The 21,671-nt window shown below is 30.7% G+C and overlaps 1 protein-coding gene across 2 annotated transcripts in view; it reads right to left on the bottom strand.

The window, feature by feature from the left end:
* Positions 1 to 1,578: 1,578 nt before the first annotated feature.
* Positions 1,579 to 21,671, bottom strand: part of LOC139497187 (probable serine/threonine-protein kinase roco8) — a 56,829-nt gene continuing 36,736 nt past the window's right edge. The window contains exons 12-15 of one of the 2 annotated variants that reach the window (XM_071285279.1): positions 19,957 to 20,031; positions 13,084 to 13,161; positions 5,314 to 5,776; positions 1,579 to 2,175 (exon numbers count right to left, since the gene is read on the bottom strand). In XM_071285279.1, coding sequence (XP_071141380.1) covers positions 2,108 to 2,175; positions 5,314 to 5,776; positions 13,084 to 13,161; positions 19,957 to 20,031 — 684 coding nt within the window. In that variant the 3' untranslated portion in view covers positions 1,579 to 2,107. The remainder of the gene's footprint in view (positions 2,176 to 5,313; positions 5,777 to 13,083; positions 13,162 to 19,956; positions 20,032 to 21,671) is intronic. The other variant, XM_071285280.1, reaches the window with a different exon arrangement.

Raw genomic sequence — 21,671 nt, 5'->3', positions numbered from 1 at the left:
GCTGTCCGCATCCATTTTTATAGTAATCATATCTATTTCCAGATTTTTTTTAATGTAAACATTAAACAGATAAAGGTGACAGTAACAAGGTAGTATTTCCTGGCCCAAAATTTGCTCACATGAAATTCACATGAAATTCACATGAAAAATTTCACGTGAGATTCACCTCAAACGAGCTTATACATGAAACTCACGTAAACATTTTCATGTGAATTTCACGTGAGTTAAGATTCACAAGAATCTGATGTGAAATTTTTCATATGAATTTCACATTAAAATTTTCAACAACAAAAAATGATATTTTTCATAATTTAATTAAATTTTAAAATATAGATGTTATTTGAATTACTCTATTTTAAAAATTGATGTGATTTTCACATGAAAACAATTTACGTGATTTTCATGTGAAATTCACAAAAAATTAATTTAACACGAGTTTCACGGATAAGCTGGTTTGAGGTGAAATTTATGTTAATTTCACGTGAGCCTTTTTGAATTTTCACCACTTTCTTACGCTGCCCAAAATTCTACATATACAGTTACCTAAAATAATGTCATTAAGGTGTCAGACCACCAATTAAAAATCCCTATCTGTTCAACCATATTTGCAATTGTCACAGCTTTCTAAATATTTAACCTTAAGTTTACTTCATAGAAACCAGGTATACCCTGTATTGTACATGTATCACCTTTGTACATGCCAATTTTCAACCCATGTTTAAAATATTCTAAGAAATAACTTCTCCAAAAATAACCCCCGGTTTTCTGGAAATCTTAAATTAGTTTACCATGTAGACCGAATTCGTCTGTCCCTATAATGCATCTATTTACTTATTTACATTTGCTTTTTATTGATTTGCTATTTTCATTTTTAAAAGAAAATAGCAAAATCAATAAGAAGCAAATGTAAATACATTTGTATATATATGCATTTATAGGGACAAAAGAATTCGGTATATATTCTATGCAGAGCATTAATCCTGAATTGTTAATGCAAACTCATAGACAAGTGAATTTTGGCTCAAAATGGTCTAAATATATTTCTCTTTCACCAAAACTTTCATTTCTCCAAATTTGTTGGTTAGTTTAAGTAAACAATGACATCAACAGCACTATTTTGTGTCACGAGTAGGGCTACTTTTACATACGTTTTGAATATATGTATCATGACCGTTAACTCTTTTTTACTATCTTTAAAAACCTAAGGCCACTAGTGCTTTTAGGTCTTTTATCATGCAGTGAACATGGTGAATACAAAATTAAAAAAATTCTTAAAAAATAATTTTCACCTGTATCTTAAATTATTTCTTACACCTGATTCATTGCAGTTTGGGAAATTATGTTCAGTTGATACTGCATTTTTTGTCCAATCACTCTGTTCAGATACAATGACGTAAGGAAGTTAACTTATCATGTTTTGTCAGATTTTCGGAATCCTCTGGTTTTATTGATTTGAATGCCTTAACAAATTTTGCCCATTAAACCCGTTTTTCTTTTTATAAATCATTTTACATTTTTTTTTATTATAAGCCATATAACTTGCCAAATGATAAAGCTATGAAAAATCAAGTGAGAATATTTTCCAGGCAAAATTTTAATGGTTAAAATCTCGAAAACAAGCACATTGACCTATATATATTTGTTTCGAATATTAATTAACACAGATTTCTAATCTAAGTAAAAAGTACGATTCTTAACAAAATCATGCTGATTTTCGTTGTTAGAATAAAAACCTGACGAGGGAGGTGTGTTGCCTTCAATGTTTATGCACCTGTCAAGAGTTTAACGCCTTTTGTTCAGTAGTTCGGTAGTTGATGTGGTTCATTTTCCTCCGTTTGTAAATAGAGTAATATCTCAACAATTAGCTCCCTATCTCAAATCCTGATCAATATCTTCACAAATATTTGATATCTTGAATTCAGTTAAAGACTCATTATGTGTTCACTATTTCAGCATAGCCGTGGTATTTAAACAGCAGCATATTTGGTTATATTGGCAGCATTACAGTTTGTATCCTTTGTAAATCTGTGTCTATTTCAAGTATTTATTCTACATTCAATACATATATAATTCAAGGTTCAAAGTACATGCATATAAATTGTGAAGATCATGATTTCTTTTTCTTGTGTGGTGGAACATACGTAAACTGTTCTAATTCGACTTCCACAGCTGTTTCTGAAAATATATTAGACCATCACTGCAATCATACTATTATATAACTTCATGATAATATATTGTTCATTGATACAGTTCTGTAATAAATACGGCCCTGTTCTCTTTTCTTCGAATGTGATACTTTGTATTTACCCTGAACATCGTGACTTGTGATACATGAGAAACTTGATAAAAATTAAAAACACAAAAACACAAAATTGTACCCTACTGGAACATATCAAATCACCCCTTATTTTGCTTAACACTAGTGTAAAGTGCTCTTGCTTTAGTATCAATATTGTACTTATGTTTTTTTTATTTCACATTCTGTTTAGCTTAGACTAGTTGCATCTTCGGTCTTGTTTTTTATATCTAGAAATTGACACTGAGGGTCAGTTGACTATAAATCATGTTGGGTTAAAATTGTGTGTGTTCTACCTTCTATGCATGCAGTATTCAGTCCTACCGTATAAGCATGGCTCAAACATTGCATAAACATAAATATTTTTAGATGATAAACAGATGATAAAAACTTCATTAAAATACATCAAAGTAAGCATTTCCCTCCAACAACCTTTCCATTTTATCTGTCGGATACACAGATATTCAGAATGGTCTACCAAATCATGATCGTGTCCCCAAAACTGTCAAAGGAATTATTTAAAAAGTAAACAAGAAACATAAAAAAAGATAACGCAGACTAAACCTAATTTTAAATTATGGAAAGCCATCGGGGTCAAAAATATTAGTTCGTAAATTGTCATTTTGTAACTTGTATATATATTTGTGATATGTATATTTGTAGTTCTTGAATTAGTGTTGTAAATTGTACATAAATTGGTATTTTGCAACTTGTAAACTTGTAGATGTCAATTAACATCAATTTTTGTTTTTATGTTATTTTAAAATCAAAGTGATGGAAATCACTCATGGAAAGATTAGAAGAGTAGTTTGAATTATTTCATATTAAGGTATGGTGGGGAAAAATGAACATTTATAAAGCACTATTGCTGAAAATTGCATTTACAGCAGGTCTTTAGAAGGAAACTTGCTTTTCCAGTATATATGAGGATAAAATGAGCTCAAATTAAATAATATGGGTCTCTTAATTTGCACAATTTTATTTAAACTGCAGTTTATATCTTATCGAAATTATGTTGCCGGTTCTGAACATGTTTCAAAAAAACAAAAAAATGCAAAAATTCTTCCAGTAAATGTTACCAACTATCCTTGTAAGACATAAATCTGGACCAACAGCTTAAAACTTTAAAGTGTCAACAAACAAAATTGAAAAATGTTGTTATGGGGCATTTTATAAGTTGAAACAGAGGTTATAGGGCATTGAAGATTAAAAGTTTTAGAGTGCCTTTTGATCAATTTTTAAAGTATTTTTTAACACAGGGCATTGAAAATGTACTTTTTCAACGTAACCAATTAAAAAACTTATCTTATTGAAATGTGGATTCTTTCTTGATTGCAAACATATGTATTCACTTCTAATAAACATTCAAATGACTAAAATAGACATAATGATTGATGGGAAATAAACTAATAAACAATGGTTTGTTATAATTAAAAGTTTTAAAATTTTTAAACTGTTTCAAGCCAATTCCTGATAAAAAAAGTGTACTTATTTAATTGTTGATTAATTACAGATGATTATTGGAAATTTATCAAGTAAATTATAGGCCTTACTTGAATACCTTTTATTTCTTCATATTTATATTCATATTTCATTTTTTTAAGATCTTGTTAATCCATTAATCATTTATCTTTCAGATATAATTTACAGAATCACTTTATGTAATGTAGATCAAAAATAATTGGCAATAAATAAATCTATCATCCTTATAAATATCAAACATCTAATATACACATTTGTGTATTCAATTATGAGGTCAAATACTTGTGTATTAAGAATTATATTGAGTGGTCTGTATAATTATGTAAGACTGAGGTTGATAGGTAATGTGGTCAATTTGATTGGCAGTTTAGGAGGTGGGGCATTTTAATTAAAGGTTCACCTTGTCTCTGATTGTTTAGTGATAATGACAGTTGTCAATCATACTAGTTGAATCAATACCCAGTTACCTAATCAAAATGTTTTTTAAAAGCCTGCACATCAACACACCTTAATGACATACATTCTTGAATGAACTGCTCCAATAATATACCCAGTTTTTTCCAGTTTATATGTGTATTATGTGCACATATATCAGAACCATAGGGAACTATATTTCAGTGTGAATAAATTTAGTAACAGTAGCTAACCTGTCCTGTTGTTAGGGAGGCTGGTGCCTAAGTAAAGATTTAGAACAAGTTCTAATCTTTCCAAAAAAGTATTATACTTGTTAATCGACACTTTTCTAATGCTATGATTGCAAAGTGTGTGATTTGTTCATTCGATATTTGTACATTCATTTGGTGCTACATTTTAATATTATGGTAACACATGGCGCTGCTGTCGGATTTTCGATATATTTTGGGAAGTTACCAGTTTCGACATATAGAAAACGTGGATGAAGAAAGACAAATAATGTAGCACTTGTAAACAAATATTGCAGTATACAAATCTTTGACACTCTATGCCAGGGTTATTATAAAATATTTGACCAAAACAAAGAACGAAAACAATGTTCCTTATTAGTGAAAATATAATGTGGGTTGTGTTTTTTTTTTGGTGGGGGGGGGGGGGGGTAATTCCATTCTATTGGGTATAAATGTGCCGAATGCATTTGTCAAATCATACCATGTTCTTAACAGAAAATACTGGGAAAACATATCCCATTCTAGACACTGGCTCCGAAAATGTAAACCCTTTTATAAACAGGCTCGAAAAATGTAAACCCTGTACAAATCACAAATGTACAAATTACACAGTTACAAGTTACAAATTGACGATTTACAAATCAAGCAATTTTAAATTACCCAGTTACAAATTAAAGTAACAAATTGACAATTTACGAATTTAGAATTTTGAACCCTGATGGCTTTTCACACCAATTTGTCCAGTGATTTCTGAAAACAGCACATTGAAAAGTTATTGACAAAACGAAGGAGAAAATTTAAAGCATTTGCACAATCTCAAAAACTGACCGTATGGTCCGGATTAACACTAAACCTGCGAATGACAGAGAAAAGGAGGTTAAATGCATTTACCTAATCTAGCATCTGTTTCATTTTCAACTAATGTCACATCCTCCGCGGAAATGGTCTTAGCCAAAATGTCATTTAGGTGATCTGTATACAATCTGGAAGGTTTATTATGTTGCTGAAGCCTTTTCAAAAGATCAACTATAATATTACACAACTCCGTAAAACGTTTATCAGGGAGATTAAATGTCTTAGAGTGCTGCATTTCATTTCTCATATGCCGAATGCGTTCAATATCATCACCAATAGATATGTCTGTAATCTGAATAACATGCCAATCCCCACCCCATTTATTACTTGGAATGTTTCTATTAAGTGTCCTGAGATTACGGTACAAGTACGTTATATCACATTCACACCTGGGAGGCAGGTGTGGTTTATCTGGTCTCAATAGATCATATAAAACATCAGCAAGAATATTCAGCACAATCAAACCCATCCTTGTGAAATTGTGTTCTCCCTTGGTCAACTAAAGAAAAAAAGATAAAAGTATAGCTAGAATACCTCTAATGTAAAACATATGCATTGTTATTTTTTTGTTAAATACTAATCTCATAAAACAATTGAAGGCTTTGTCTGAGTACAACCACCTGGCATTTTGTTAACCAAAGACTCAGAGTAGACGCTAAAATAAAGTTGAAATATTAATATGTATTTGCACATTACTTTTAAATTTCTATCAAAGCTTTTATAGCAGGATTCGGTAAAGAACACACATATCATTTTCAAAATGTCCCGAAATCTCGAAACCTATTTCAACCAACGCATGTTTTAGATAAATTGGTACATTGTAAAAAGATGTTAAAGTGAGACTTCAACAAAATTATAAATCAAGGACAATGCGACTTTTATGTTAGTTTCAAAGTTCAGTTGAGTTAAGTTATGATTGATGGACATGAAGAGACAGAAAAGTGACTATGGCAATGTCCATGACTAGAACCTGGAACGGTCGTAGTATGGGCGTAGTCAGGTCATAAAAAGAGCCTGATGAGGACGGCAGAGCTAGAATCGTACTATAGCATTGAACAGCGAGGGGTAAACATTGTATAGTCTTAGTTGAAGCGTGGTTGGGATGCGCTGAGCACATGCAGTACTACGATCTTACTGCGATCTACACGATTGTACTACGATCGTCATAATTTGTATTTTGTTCAGAGATCGTAGTGCAGTCATTGCCTTGAGTGACAGGGGTATTAAAGACAGATGACTTTCGTTCATTTTTCACTTGATATTCAGTGTTTGGTGTTTTTACTATTTACATTTCATCCATTTCTTAAAATCACTATTAATTTTGTCAACTGAATATAAACAAGATGTGACATGCTTGCAAATGAGACAACTCTTAACCAGAAACCAAATGACATGGAAGTTAACAATTTGTAGGTCACCGTTCATCCTGCACCAATGAGCACAATTCAAACCACATAGTCACAAAAAAGGCCTCGAAACGATCACAGTGTAAAATAATCATGATAATTTAATCGTGAAAGCAAACGGCCTAATTTATGTACAAAGCGAAAAAACAAATAAAATATACAACAACCGTTCATCCTGCACCAATGAGCACAATTCAAACCACATAGTCACAAAAAAAGGCCTCGAAACGATCACAGTGTAAAATAATCATGATAATTTAATCGTGAAAGCAAACGGCCTAATTTATGTACAAAGCGAAAAAACAAATAAAATATACAACAACAAACGAATAAAAGGCTTCTTACTTGCTAAATGCATATACTGAATGTAGCATGTTTATGAGTTTGACGGTCTCTCTGGTATCTTTCGTCCCTCTTTTAAATAAGTGTAAGGGCACATAGCCCTCCTCTAACCTACGGCATTGGTGTAATAGTCATAGTTTACAAATCAGTTGAATAGGGCATAATTCATCTTTTCGATTCAAAGCAGAAAAACAAGAAACAAAAACACAGATTGACATGGCAAGGTATAAATACATCACCATAAACAAACAAAACAAGAAACACTAAGTACATATCTGAGAGTATATACAGTTACTGACACGTAGTTTAAAACCAATAACAACTTAAACACATTCATAACTTTCAAACTGAAGTACCAATCAGGACGTGTCAAACATCCAATAGATTAAAGTGTATACTTATATTTGTCTGTTTGTCTTTATTTTTAAGTCATCATGCGTTGTCAGTTTATTTTCGATCTATGAGTCTAACTGTCCCTCTGGTATCTTTCCTCCCTCTTTTTAAAGACAACATTAACAGTCAGTGATAAATACAACCTTGTGCAATCACTACAAAAGTCAAAAAGTCTGAAAAGACTGGTTTTGGTCTGAACCTGCATGAATTTTTACTCGACATTCTTTATTTGTCTGAATCATCTTTAAAAATACTTAACATAGTATGAATTTGTCTAATAATGTTCTTGATTTGTCTTAAAATTTCTCGACACTTCCTGTATCATCTGATAGGGGTCTTACTTAGTCTCCATCAATTCTTGACTGTCTTAAATTTTCCTCGATCAGTCTTGACATATTCTTGACATTCCTAATAATGTCTGAATATGTCTTGACATATTCTTGACAGTCTTATAGCTGTTTGAATATATTTCGACACATTATTGATGGTCTTAAAGATGTTTTGACACTATCTCAACAGTATAAATTGTGCCAAAAATGTGAACAGATTCATTCTGCACTGTTTATGACTTTATATTTCTATCTACTCTGTTTTATACTCATTTTTATTATCGCTAAAAAAAACTTTGAGGAATCAAGGATTAGTTTTGTATAGTAAAATACCCTTTGGGTGAACCTAAGTGGGAATACATCGATTGACCCCCAATGTAGCTTCATTTTGATTTATTTTTTAATAAAACGTTTAATTAATTGTTGTCACTTGAAATATATCAAAGTTGCTGACAAACAGCATTTAGATATTTGCCGTTCGAAACACTGCCAGTCAAATTTGCTTTACTAAAATGGGTGACTAAATGAGGCAGTTTTAAAATGTGACCATGTGTCTCTTTTAGACCCCACAAATTCATCGTGTGCATGTGTGTGACCCAAATGAGGAAATGGGGGGGGGGGGGGGGGCTTTCGTTTTGGATAAAAAATTTGTTCCCATCTTGATTAAAAAAAAATAATAATTTTTTTAGACCCAAACATTTTTTTTATTTAAAATTGAATGTTTAATTTTATAATTTTAAATCAAAACTAAATATTTGTGATAATTTCTCAAGAAGTCATAGAACAAATATAAAAATCATTGATGGACCCTTTATAAATAATAGCTTTCTACCATTCCCGGAGTAGATTATTATTTTCTTTTAATCTTTGGGAAATAATTAAATTTTTTTTGGTTAAATATTTCTTTTCATATTTTTTATGAAGAAAATCCATTTCAATTCATTTTTTTTAAATTTTGTTATGATTTCAATTTTATCTATCAACAAACTTTTTTAAATTGTAGTTGCTTGGTCAGTCAACTGATACGTTGCATTGCTGATTACAGGTAAAGCAGTAATTTTCTATATCACAGTTGCGTGTACCCAGGGGTGTGGAATACCTTAATTTTATGGAGAACATCCTGTCTATGTGTAATACTTTATATACATTACAACATATGAAACTACAGAAAGTTTATTCTGTTAATCAAGAAAAATTAGGATACAATAATACTTTGCTATCAATAAAAATCACATTTTAGTACATTTATTATTTACCATATCAACATTGAATATTATGCATGTAGAATGAAATAGGTCTACAGTATGATTGGTTAATTTAGCAATTATTTATAAGTTTTAGGAATCAATATTTGTAATCATTAAAAAAAAAATAGAGGCTCTAAAGAGCCTGTGTCGCTCACCTTGGTCTATGTGAATATTAAACAAAGGAAGCAGATGGATTCATGACAAAATTGTGTTTTGGTGATGGTGATGTGTTTCTACATCTTACTTTACTGAACATTCTTGCTGCTTAAAATTATCTCTATCTATAATGAACTTGGCCCAGTAGTTTCAGTGGAAAATGTTAGTAAAAATTTACAATTTTTTTGAAAATTGTTAAAAATTGACTATAAAGGACAATAAATCCTTAGGGGGTCAATTGACCATTTTGGTCATGCTGACTTATTTGTAAATCTAACTTTGTTGAACATTATTGCTGTTTACAGTTTATCTCTATCCATAATAATATTCAAGATAATAACCAAAACAGCAAAATCTCCTTAAAATTACCAATTCAGGGGCAGCAACCCAACAACGGGTTTTCTGATTCATCTGAAAATTTCAGGACAGATAGATCTTGACCTGATTAACAATTTTACCTCAGTCAGATTTGCTCTAAATGCTTTGGTTTTTGAGTCATAAGCCAAAAACTGCATTGTTCCCTTATGTTCTATTTTAGCCATGGCAGCCATCTTGGTTGGTTGGCCGGGTCACAAGACACATTTTTAAACAAGATGCCCCAATAATGGTTGTGGCCAAGTTTGGATTAATTTGGCCAATTAGTTTCAGAGGAGAAGATTTTTCTAAAAGTTAAAGACGACGGACGACAGACGACGCCGGACGCCGGACGCAAAGTGATGGGATTTTTTTTTTATCAACAATCGTTAATACTTTAGCTTTCATAGTCATATTTGTACGGTAAAAAATATTCACACATACCCAAATTTTCGATTATTTTACATGCCCAACTTTTGTTTCTGTTGTAACAAGTGTAACAAGTGAAACAATTTATCAGTCATTTGACAGTATATCATATAAAGAGAAATAAAGATAAAATTATATCATGTATACTGGTCATGATTTGTAAAACTCAAAATTGTCAAGTAAACTTAAGACACAATTCAAAATGTTCAGAATATGTCAAGCCATACTGAGAAAAAATAAGAACGTTGATAATCTGTTGAGAATTTCAAGACACTATTCAAATGTCAAGAATTGGTCAAGAAATTTTAAGAATGTCGAGAATCTGTCGATTAAATTTAATACATATTTAATATAAATGAGAATTTGTCAAGAAAAATTAAAACACAAATCATGCTTTTGGAGAATGATGAGTACAAATTCAAGATAACTAAGACAAAAATTGGTCTTTTCAGATATTTAGATTTTTGTAGTGAATGCCAAAATACAGGTATCAACCGATTGTAGAACGATGAATTTACGTATGCATATGTATTTTACAATGACATTAGTTTGGTTTTAGTTACAGTTAAAAAAATCAATTAAACCAATATTTTTTTAAAATATAAATACAGTGTTAAAATGATAACTTTTTAGAATAAGTACTATATTATATACCATGGTTCTTACGAGTTAACATATCTAAACAAACGAAACCGAGGTACCTAACGCCGTCAGATCCTAAGAAACGTCAACAGTCAAAAAAGGAAAATTACCACTAGCAAGTATATCTATCATATTTATCTTTCTCATTAGAGAAGAAGGCTTTAAATGAGTTCAGCAGTGTTCTCCCCAGGCCGTTTTAGCGTCGCGGTACCGCGACGCTATATTTTTTCACCGTGATGCTATAATAATTCCCGCGACGCTATAATTATTCCCGCGACGCTATAATTATTTTGAAGATGCTATTTTACTTGTCCTCAATTTTGAACTTTCATCTATTATCGATTATGATCATAAAAATTATATCACCTTTAATTGTAATCCCTTTAAGTCGGACACTAAAGGCAATTAAGAGATTAAATAGCTAGGTGTTAATTGCCCTCAGGGTGATAACTGTTTGGATGCGAATATCCCAAGCTGACACTTGTGACATGACTAATACCACGTGTCTGCAATCACCAATTTCGACATGGAAAAATGCAATCACAAAAACAATTTGAAATCTACGTTTTGTATTACGAAATTTCAAAGATTGAAACGATTTTTTTTTTTTAAAAGGTCGTTTATTTGTGCATCTCTCCAAAAATTACTTTCTGTCTCTTCCGGTAATACGAGAGCGAGAATTTTGGTTAAGAGCTAAACTAAGTTTAATACTTCTTTAAAAAGTTATCATATTTGGCTTAAGTTTATGTTTAATCCATTTAATACATTAAAAGCGTCTTATTCATGCACAATCTTTTGTCAAACAATGTTTATTCTCGGACTCATTTTCGTAAATTTTTCTACGGCCGCCATTGCACATTTTTGTGTAAACTGTGGATCGGAACCGGACCAGATATGACAAAAATCCGCATTTTCACGATGGACAGTAGACAGAAAAAATATACCAAGAGAGAAAACTACGCATTAACAGACTATTTGTTAGATAACTTTGTTAAAAATACATATCATTTTTATGTAAAGATAAGAAAAAACTGGGACTAATTCATTGAGTGCCATGAATCAATGAATTTCATAAACATGATAAAAAATAGTTTTAAATTGATTTTTTTGTTGCTACTTTTGCTACTTTATCTTTACTTGATATAATATAAAAAATAGTTAATTTTGTGTACTAGATATTTAGTTTTGTATATAAACAGGTTGATCTATAATGAACCATTCATTCATTTGACTTATTGTTGGGTAACTGAAACCACATATTTATATTTATTTGGCAAAAGAGGAAAAAAATAATTCTGTAACTATAAATGAATAAAGAAAACATAAACTGAAACAACTGTTTTTGTGGTTATAGTTTAATTGTATTCTCAGTTATGAATTGAACAATCTAAACTAAAACATATAAAGGAAATACAGCATCAACGCGACGCGACAAACGACATTAAAAAAAAATACAGTTATTTTTTTTACGCATAATGTGATGCTATCCAAAATTTCTGGGGAGAACACTGAGTTGCAATCAGATTTCTAAACGACCATTTAATTAAAAAGCAAAAAAAAAAAAATGTTTATTAAAATTGTGTGGATGTTTGGTATAAAGGTGTCAGATTACCAATTCCTATCTGTTCAACTGAATTTTGCAAATTTCACAGCTTAAGTTTAACTTCATAGAAACGAGGTATATCCGGAATTGTACATGTAAAAGCTTTCTACATGCTAATTTTCAACATACCTTTAACACTTTAGAAGAAAAAACTGACCAACAATAACCCCTATACTATAGAGAGCATTAATCCTGAATTTTAAATGCAAACAAAAGTGATTTTTTGGCTCAAAAGGGTCTTAATATATTTCTCTTCCATGAATTTTCATTTCTGCAAATGTGTTGGTTAGTTTAAGTAAACAATGACATCAAAAGCACTATTTTGTGTCAGAGTAGCGTTAACTTTACAAACGTTCTAAATTGGAGGGAGTAATTGATGGCCTGACACCTTCAAGAGTAGAAATTCAAAAATGTCAACAGAATCAAAAGGACCATCAAAAGAACGTTATTTATCTAAAACATCTAAAGATTTTTTAACACTTCCAAGAAAAGTTAAAAATTTTCAAATGTATTTAGCAATATTAAAGTAATTATTCATGATAAGTTTTTGATAGGATTAAGGAACGTGTTAAAAGGACTGAAAGATTAGCTGTGGAACACTAACTAGATACCGGGATACTTAGTAGAAACCTCCAACTGTTCAGAATTGGCGTTAAGCTGTTATGAGGTTCTGATATGAGTGTATACCATATGACTTTCAATAGAGAGCACTGACCTAAAACTGAATATATAATTTTATTGAAAAGAACTTTCATGAAGTATTTACGTCATACCACCATCACATTGTTGGATGTTTTGTCGGCCAGCACAATCAAAAACCACTTGGCTAGTGTTTCAAAAAGTTTTTTTTTTTACTATTAAGCAATTTATAATATTCAGATGTGCAAATTAGAATAGTTACATACCCCTTTCAAGCTGCCTGTTCTTGAGGACCCAGATGCGTTTGATGATACTCTCAAATCAGTTTTGACACGTACACGCACCTACAATTTGTCAAATTTGTCTTTTATTGTGGATGTAATATGAATTGTCAACCTGATGAAATTATTGTTTTTATTTCTAGGAGTTTGACAAACCAGAGATGACTGAAAATTAATGTATTGTCATATTTCATATTAAATTTAAGCTATACGGGGACACTGTAGATGTCTAACAAAACATGCCTGCCACATTTAACAGTGATGAAGAATAATCGGGTATTATTTAAGTTCAACAGGTTACTTCCAGAAATACAATTCATTGGTTATGATATTAGAACAACATGCATGTGTGCTATATAGAAGGGTAACATTCATTGTACAAATAACAATTACAATCTGTTATACAGTCAACCATATTTGTCTAGATATGATGATTCATCTCTTGTTCCAATTTCTGTAGTAAACGGCCTAGCCACAATTAGATGTGCATTTTGTGTTTCACATGAAATCAAAAATGAGTATCACCTCAGGGAAAAACTCTTTTGATATTTTGGTTCAAAAATGGTTTAAATTATGAAAAATTGCCATCGTTAGGCTAACACTGGAAGCATTTATATAATTACATGCAGTTTTGGGAAGAAATATTTAATATTTTTATTAAATAAATGGTGTTTAAAAACTGTATAATTTTCTTTAATGGTTGCCTTCAAGACATGGTCACCAGTGTCAGATTTTTGGTCAATGACAAAGACAACAAAATATGTTTAGAATTATTGAATATCAAACATTTTAATTGAAAAAAATGACAAGAACATGTTTAACTCACAGTTCTTTCAAACAACAGTAGCTTTCTTTGATCATTAATCTTATCTGATAAAACTGTATCTAAACTTATCTATAAATAACAAAACTTCCAAAAAAAACCTTTCTTTTGGAGTATCATGTGTATAGAACATTAAAATAACTTGATGCATATTCTTACAATAAACAATCAAACTTAGCAATACAATTTGTATGTTTCGTCTACAGACAAGACATTGTATTCATATTTAATGAAATGCATTATTAAAACCTAATTTTGATTTAGCTGAAAGTGTTCTCTTGAAAAAAAAACCAACATTTTATCAGGTTTATCTATCAAATGATGCTTAACTTCGATGAAAATGGAAACAAATACATTTTGATAATGTCTACGGACAAGACATTTTATTGATATTCAATCAAATGCTTTCAAAGATGATTGTTAAAGTTAAGATTAAAAGTTACCAATTAAATTTTAAGCTGTGTTTTTTAAATATTGGAAAATATAACCAGATGCTCCGCAGGGCGTAGCTTTATACGACCGCAGAGGTTGAACCCTGAACGGTTAGGGCAAGTATGGACACAACATTCAAGCTGGATTCAGCTCTAAATTTGGATTGTGATTAAATAGTTGACACAGCATAGGTTTCTGACACAGAATGAATGTGTTCTAATGAACTTAAAATTTTTGTTTCTCTTAGAGCAATTCACTATGCTGTTGAATATCAATCCTCTCAAAAAAATGTTTGAAGAAATTTTCTTTTTTATTTATGAAATTTCAAATGAGAAAAATTGAACCCAATTTTTTTAATCACATCCCCCTTTCCCTTATTCCAAAACTAATCTCAATTAAAATTTCTAATGGAGTTTGCAACAATAACTACTCATTTAAATACATCATAAAATATTAAGATGTAAAAAAACTGCTTGTTATCACTGAATGGTAAAGATTATTTTAATTTATCAGTTGGTAGTAAAAAGTGAATATACATTGTATATTGTATATAACAAAGATTTAAGTTGATTCTGGACAAAGAAAGATAACTCTAATTAAAAAAAAATTTGATATTTCACAATATTGTGCAATTAGATATTTCTTGCCATTGCGCAATACTGTGCAATTGAAAAGACTTGCTATATATATAGCTATTGCACAATACTTAATATAATAATTTTAGATCCTGATTTGGACCAACTTGAAAACTGGGCCCATAATAAAAAATCTAAGTACATTTTTGGATTCAGCATATCAAAGAACCTCAAGATTTCAATTTTTGTTAAAATCAGACTAAGTTTAATTTTGGACCCTTTGGACTTTAGTGTAGACCAATTTGAAAACAGGACCAAAAATGAAGAATCTACATACACAGTTAGATTTGGTATATCAAAGAACCCCATTTATTCAATTTTTGATGAAATCAAACAAAGTTTAATTTGGACCCCGATTTGGACCAACTTGAAAACTGGGCCAATAATCAAGAATCTAAGTACATTTTTAGATTCAGCATATCAAAGAACCTAACTGATTCATTTTTTGTCAAAATCAAACTAAGTTTAATTTTTGACCCTTTGGACCTTAATGTAGACCAATTTGAAAACGGGACCAAAAGTTAAGAATCTACATACACAGTCATGACAGTTAGATTCAGCATATCAAAGAACCCCAATTATTCAATTTTGATGAAATCAAACAAAAGTTTAATTTTGGACACTTTGGACCCCTTATTATGTTGGGACCAAAACTCCCAAAATCAAACCCAACCTTTCTTTTATGGTCATAAACCTTGTGTTTAAATTTCATAGATTTCTATTTACTTATACTAACGTTATGGTGCGAAAACCAAGAAAAATGCTTATTTGGGTCCCTTTTTGGCCCCTAATTCCTAAACTGTTGGGACCTAAACTCCCAAAATCAATACCAACCGTTCTTTTGTGATCATAAACCTTTTGTCAAAATTTCATAGATTTCTATTAACTTAAACTAAAGTTATAGTGCGAAAACCAAGAAAATGCTTATTTGGGCCCTTTTTGGCCCCTAATTCCTAAAATGTTGGGACCAAAACTCCCAAAATCAATACCAACCTTCCTTTTGTGGTCATAAACCTTGTGTTAAAATTTCATAGATTTCCATTCACTTTTACTAAAGTTAGAGTGCGAAAACTAAAAGTATTCGGACGACGGACGACGACGCCGACGCCAACGTGATAGCAATATACGACGAAAATTTTTTCAAAATTTGCGGTCGTATAAAAATGTACCCATAATTCTTTACATATTTCAATAATTTATTGATTAAGCCAAAATGAAGACACATTCTTTTGACTGAAATCCATATATCTGACTGTTTAAAACAATCAAACTATTATTAAAACTCAATTTTGACAAAGTTGAATGTGTTCTCTTGAAAAAATAACATACATTTTACCTATCAAATTAGGCTGAACTCAAGGAAATTGGATACAAATATATTGTGGTAATGTCTACGGACAAGACAATTTCAGTTAAAAAAAAATTTGTTAGAATTAATTGCGACTATATTTATGTTGAAAATACTGAGTTTTAATTTGAATAGATAACTTTCATCACCTATAAATAAGATTTAAGTTCTAAAGCAGACAAATAATTGAATTAAATACTTGTTATGCACAAGTGTCTTGTCCGTAGACACTTCCTCATCAGCTGTTAATACTGAAATGCAAAAGATTAAGTTAGAGAGAGAAATACTTTTTCTTCGTTCAGTTTATCATTTAAGGTATGCAGCAACTGGAATAAAACAATATTGAGGTAAAATAAGGTATGCTTTTTATGACTGATAATCTGACACTTTTTAAAATCCATTCCTGTAAAGTAATTTTACACAAATTGAGAACACTTAATTACCATTTATTTATTTAAAATAAGATATATCTCAGTTTACACAACACATATGACTAATTAAGACCCATAAAGTCAAGCAATATTGATAAAAAGACATGTCTATGGACAAGACATGTGTCTACGGACAAGGCATTCTGACATATTTTTGAATTTTTTCCTCTATTTATAGATGGTAGAAAAAAATGTGAGTAGTGTTTTCAAATTTACAAAAGAACAGGAACTTAGCAATGCAACATAAATGTAATTATGCTTCCAGTTTACTAGGGAATGCATGTCTAAGGACAAGACATTTTTTCACTTTATTTGTATATCCAACTTTGATGGCATAAATCTCCAGCTAGGGTACTGCAATTTTGATAAATGAGGTAGTTTTTGATAATGTATATACTAGAAGATAAAACAAAACACATAATAGCATAAATTTGATTTATTTTTCTCTTTTATCACTACACTGAGCAAGCTAAAAACAAAAGTACAAAATTTCATAACAAACACATAGTATTCAACTTTTTATCATAACTTTGTATAACCACTGAAGATTTTTTGTTGCAACAACCAGTAAAAGAAAGATGAATAAATTGTCTATTACAGTGAACCAATAATGTAGTTCAAATTAAGTTCACTTATTAACTATCAATTGATAAAAACAGCGAAATTTTGAATGAAATAACGTAACGTGAAATTTTGGCCATTTTCAGCGTGTATTTTAGTGTTTTTTTTTTTCAAAACGGTAACACCTATACATGATATTTGATATTCATTGTGAAACCCTATTCCCTTCTTCAGTTCAAAGATGTATTACTTATGTAAAGTTTATCTTCTTGTCTTTACAAGCCTATAACATAGACCCAATATGAAATGCACATCTGATCTTGGCTAGGCCGATAGTTCCCTGGAAAGAACATTTTGTTCCATAAGGTTGGACGAACAGAGGAACAAACCGGATGGACAAACGGACCCACAGACCAAACCACATATTGCCCTTAAGTGGGGCATACACAAACATTCAGATAGATACTGTAAATTTAGAAATTATTGCGTGCATATATTAATGCGAGTTAAATTGTGAATGATTTAACGAAAATCTACACAGGGTAAATTTATTTTGTAAGTATTAAATATCAACTACGCGTTCTTATTATACTTGGACGTTATATCTTTTGCATCATAAATAAAATGCTCGCAATTAATTCCAAACTTACAGTGTATAAACACAATAAATTTATTCAATAAAAAATTCTTAAGGGGTCCACGGAACCCAGTGTCTCGCCTACTTTTGCTGTTAATCGCAGACTCAACAAAAATGAGGAAAAATATCAATAAAAATTTCCCTCTCGATACTGTCTTTTGATTGAAAGAAACTTCCAAGTTTGGTAAAAAAATCCAGGATAGTTTATGAATCTAATAAATGTTTTATAAACTTTAACTGCAGACTGTATGTAATGTTAACTGGAAGAAAAACTAAGTCCATTTATAAGTAAAATACGGAAAAAGTGATTTTTTTTTACAAAATTTACTTCTGAATAATATCTTATGATCAGAAACAAGCTTTTGTCTAAGTTTGGAAGAAATCCAGGATAGTTTAAGAACATTAAAAATTTTTTAAAAACTTAAACCACAGAGTGAATGTTTTGTTTCTGGCAAAAAAACTAAGTCCATTTATAAGTAAAATACGGAAAAGTGGAAATTTATTTTTACAAAATTTTCTTCTTGATACTATCTTATGATCATAAACAAGCTTCTGTCCACGTTTGGTACAAATCAAGGAAAGTTTATGAAAGTTATTAAAATTTTAAAAACTTTAACCACAGAGTGAATGTTATGTTTCATCGCAGAAAAACTAAGTCCATTTATAAGTAACATAAGGAAAAAATGGAATTTTATTTTTACAAAATTTACTTCATCTGGATACTTTCTTATGATCATAAACAAGCTTCTGTCCAAGTTTGGTAGACATTCAGTATAGTTTAAGAAAGTTATTACTGTAAAATTTCAAAATTTTTAACCACAGAGTGAATATTTGTGGACGCCGCCGACGACGACGGAATGTAGGATCGCTTAGTCTCGCTTTGTCGACTAAAGTCGAAGGCTTGACAAAAATGGTTGAATAAAAAAATCGAATCTTTTTAATTTAAACTGCTATTAAAAAGGGTAAAATATAAATAAGTTTGCCAATGACATTATCTCTCATCATTTATATGTGTCAACGAATTAGTTTGGGATATTTGATAAATACATTGTCTTATCTAAATGTTAAACCAAAATCAAAAGTCATAACAGTACTTAGACATCTTACTACAGAGATGTGCATCTTTTTTATTTCTTTTTATCCTACGATTAACCTTTTTGTTTCTATTTTTGTTTTAAATAATGAAAGCAACAACAATGTTTGTGTGTTCATAATTATAGTGAGTAATCTAGTTAGTCTTTGTTAATATTTTCCAATAAACTATTTCACCAACAGTGATAAATTTATTAGTACATGTATTAATAAATTTTGAAATTATTATGAAACTAAGGTTACAACTCTCTAAGGCAAAGTTGGCTTTAGATGAATTTGGCAATTTATTTTAGGTATTTTTGACATATAGCTATTCAACGATTTTCGGTACTTACTATCTTCGGATTTCAAATGTTTGGCTTTGAGCGTTCCTGATGAACTTGATGAAGGTAAATCCAGACAAGCGCTTCGGACACAAGAAATTATTAAACGTGTTGTTTTCAATTTTTTACTATTTATTACATTGGTTGCAATAAATTACATTGATTTCCCAGTTAGATAAATACCGATAATTTCACATGTGAAATAAACGTGGTTATTCATACAACAATAGGCATTGTCAAAATGTCAATAACGGCGGATCAAAACAAATTCTGAATACGTAGAAAAAAGATATAATTCCTTACATGTTTTACATTAATTTCTTTAAAAAAAAAGACATTTGCCAATGTAATAAAAAGAATAACTAATTAAAGAATTCAAATATCGAAAAATATTCAACTCCTGACCGAACAAAACTGATAAATTAACTCATGTGCTACTCGCATTTGTGAATTAATGTGTTGTTCGGTCACTCGTTGAATATTTTTCTCTATTTGAGCTCTTCGATTAGTTATTTTATAAAGATTCGCAAAACAAGGTTCGGTTACGTTGTCAAATTTTTAGCATATGCTCCTTACCTTTGTGATTGAATTCTCATTATTCCCGTCTTTAGAAGAATTAGAATCGGAATCATCTTTGGTAGCCTCGGACAACTTAAATAATAAATAAAAGAAAAATGTGTCTGAGAACCCAAATGCCCGCGCTCAATCTTTGCAATTTTAAAAGTTAACCAGATGCTCCGCAGGGCGCAGCTTTATACGACCGCAGAGGTTGAACCCTGAACGGTTGGGGCAAGTATGGACACAACATTCAAGCTGGATTCAGCTCTAAATTTTGATTGTGATTAAAAAGTTGACACAGCATAGGTTTCTGACACAGAATGAATGTGGTCTAATGAACTTAAAATTTTTGTTTTGCCTTTGAGCAATTCACTGTGCTGTTGAATATTAATCCTCTCAAAAAAATGTTTGAAGAAATTTTCTTTTTATTTATGAAATCTGAAATGAGAAAAATTGACCCCCCCCCCGCAATTTTTGTTTTCACATCCCCCTTTCCCTTATTCCAAAACTGATCTCAATTCGAATTTCCAATGGAGTTTGCAACAATAACTACTCCTTTAAATACATCATAAAATATAAAAATGTAAAAAAGTGCTTGTTATCACTGAATGGTAAAGATTGTTTTAATTTATCAGTTGGTAGTAAAAGTGAATATACATTGTATATTGTATAAACCAATGATTTAAGTTGATTCAACTACTATTCTGGAAAAAGAAAATTAACTCCACTTGAAAATTTCTTGCTATTGCACAATATTGTGCAATTAGATATTTATTGCTTTTGCGCAATACTGTGCAATTAAAAATACTTGCTATTGCACAATACTGTGCAATTGAAGATTTCTTGCTATTGCGCAATACTATGCAATGGAAAATTTCTTGCTATTGCACAATACTGTGCAATTGAAGATTTCTTGCTATTGCTGAATACTGTGCAATTGAAAATTTCTTGCTATTACACAATACTTAATATAATAATTTTGGATCCTGAATTGGACCAACTTGAAAACTGGGCCCATAATCAACAATCTAAGTACATGTTTAGATTCAGCATATCAAAGAAGCCCAAGAATTCAATTTTTGTTAAAATCAAACTTAGTTTAATTTTGGACACTTTGGACTTTAATGTAGACCAATTTGAAAACGGGACCAAAAATTAAGAATCTACATACATATTTAGATTTGGCATATCAAAGAACCCCAATTATTTAATTTTTGATGAAATCAAACAAAGTTTAATTTTGGACCCCGATTTGGACCAACTTGAAAACTGGGCCAATAATAAAAAATCTAAGTACATTTTAAAATTCAGCATATCAAAGAACCCCAAGGATTCATTTTTTGTGAAAATCAAATTAAGTTTAATTTTGGACCCTTTGGACCTTAATGTAGACCAATTTAAAAACGGGACCAAAAATTAAGAATCTACGTACACAGTTAGATTTGGCATATCAAAGAACCCCAATTATTCAATTTTTGATGAAATCAAACAAAGTTAAATATTGGACCCTTTGGGCCCCTTATTCCTAAACTGTTGGGACCAAAACTCCAAAAATCTATCCCAACCTTCCTTTTATGGTCAGAAACCTTGTGCTAAAACTTAATAGATTTTTATTTACTTATAATAAAGTTATGGTGCGAAAACCAAGAAAAATGCTTATTTGGGCCCCTTTTCGGCCCCTTATTCCTAAACTGTTCGGACCTCAACTCCCAAAATCAATCCCAATCTATTTG

The sequence above is a fragment of the Mytilus edulis genome, chromosome 12, assembly GCF_963676685.1.
Source record: "Mytilus edulis chromosome 12, xbMytEdul2.2, whole genome shotgun sequence".
NCBI lineage: Eukaryota > Metazoa > Mollusca > Bivalvia > Mytilida > Mytilidae > Mytilus > Mytilus edulis.
This window is presented reverse-complemented; position numbering and strand designations above follow the sequence as displayed.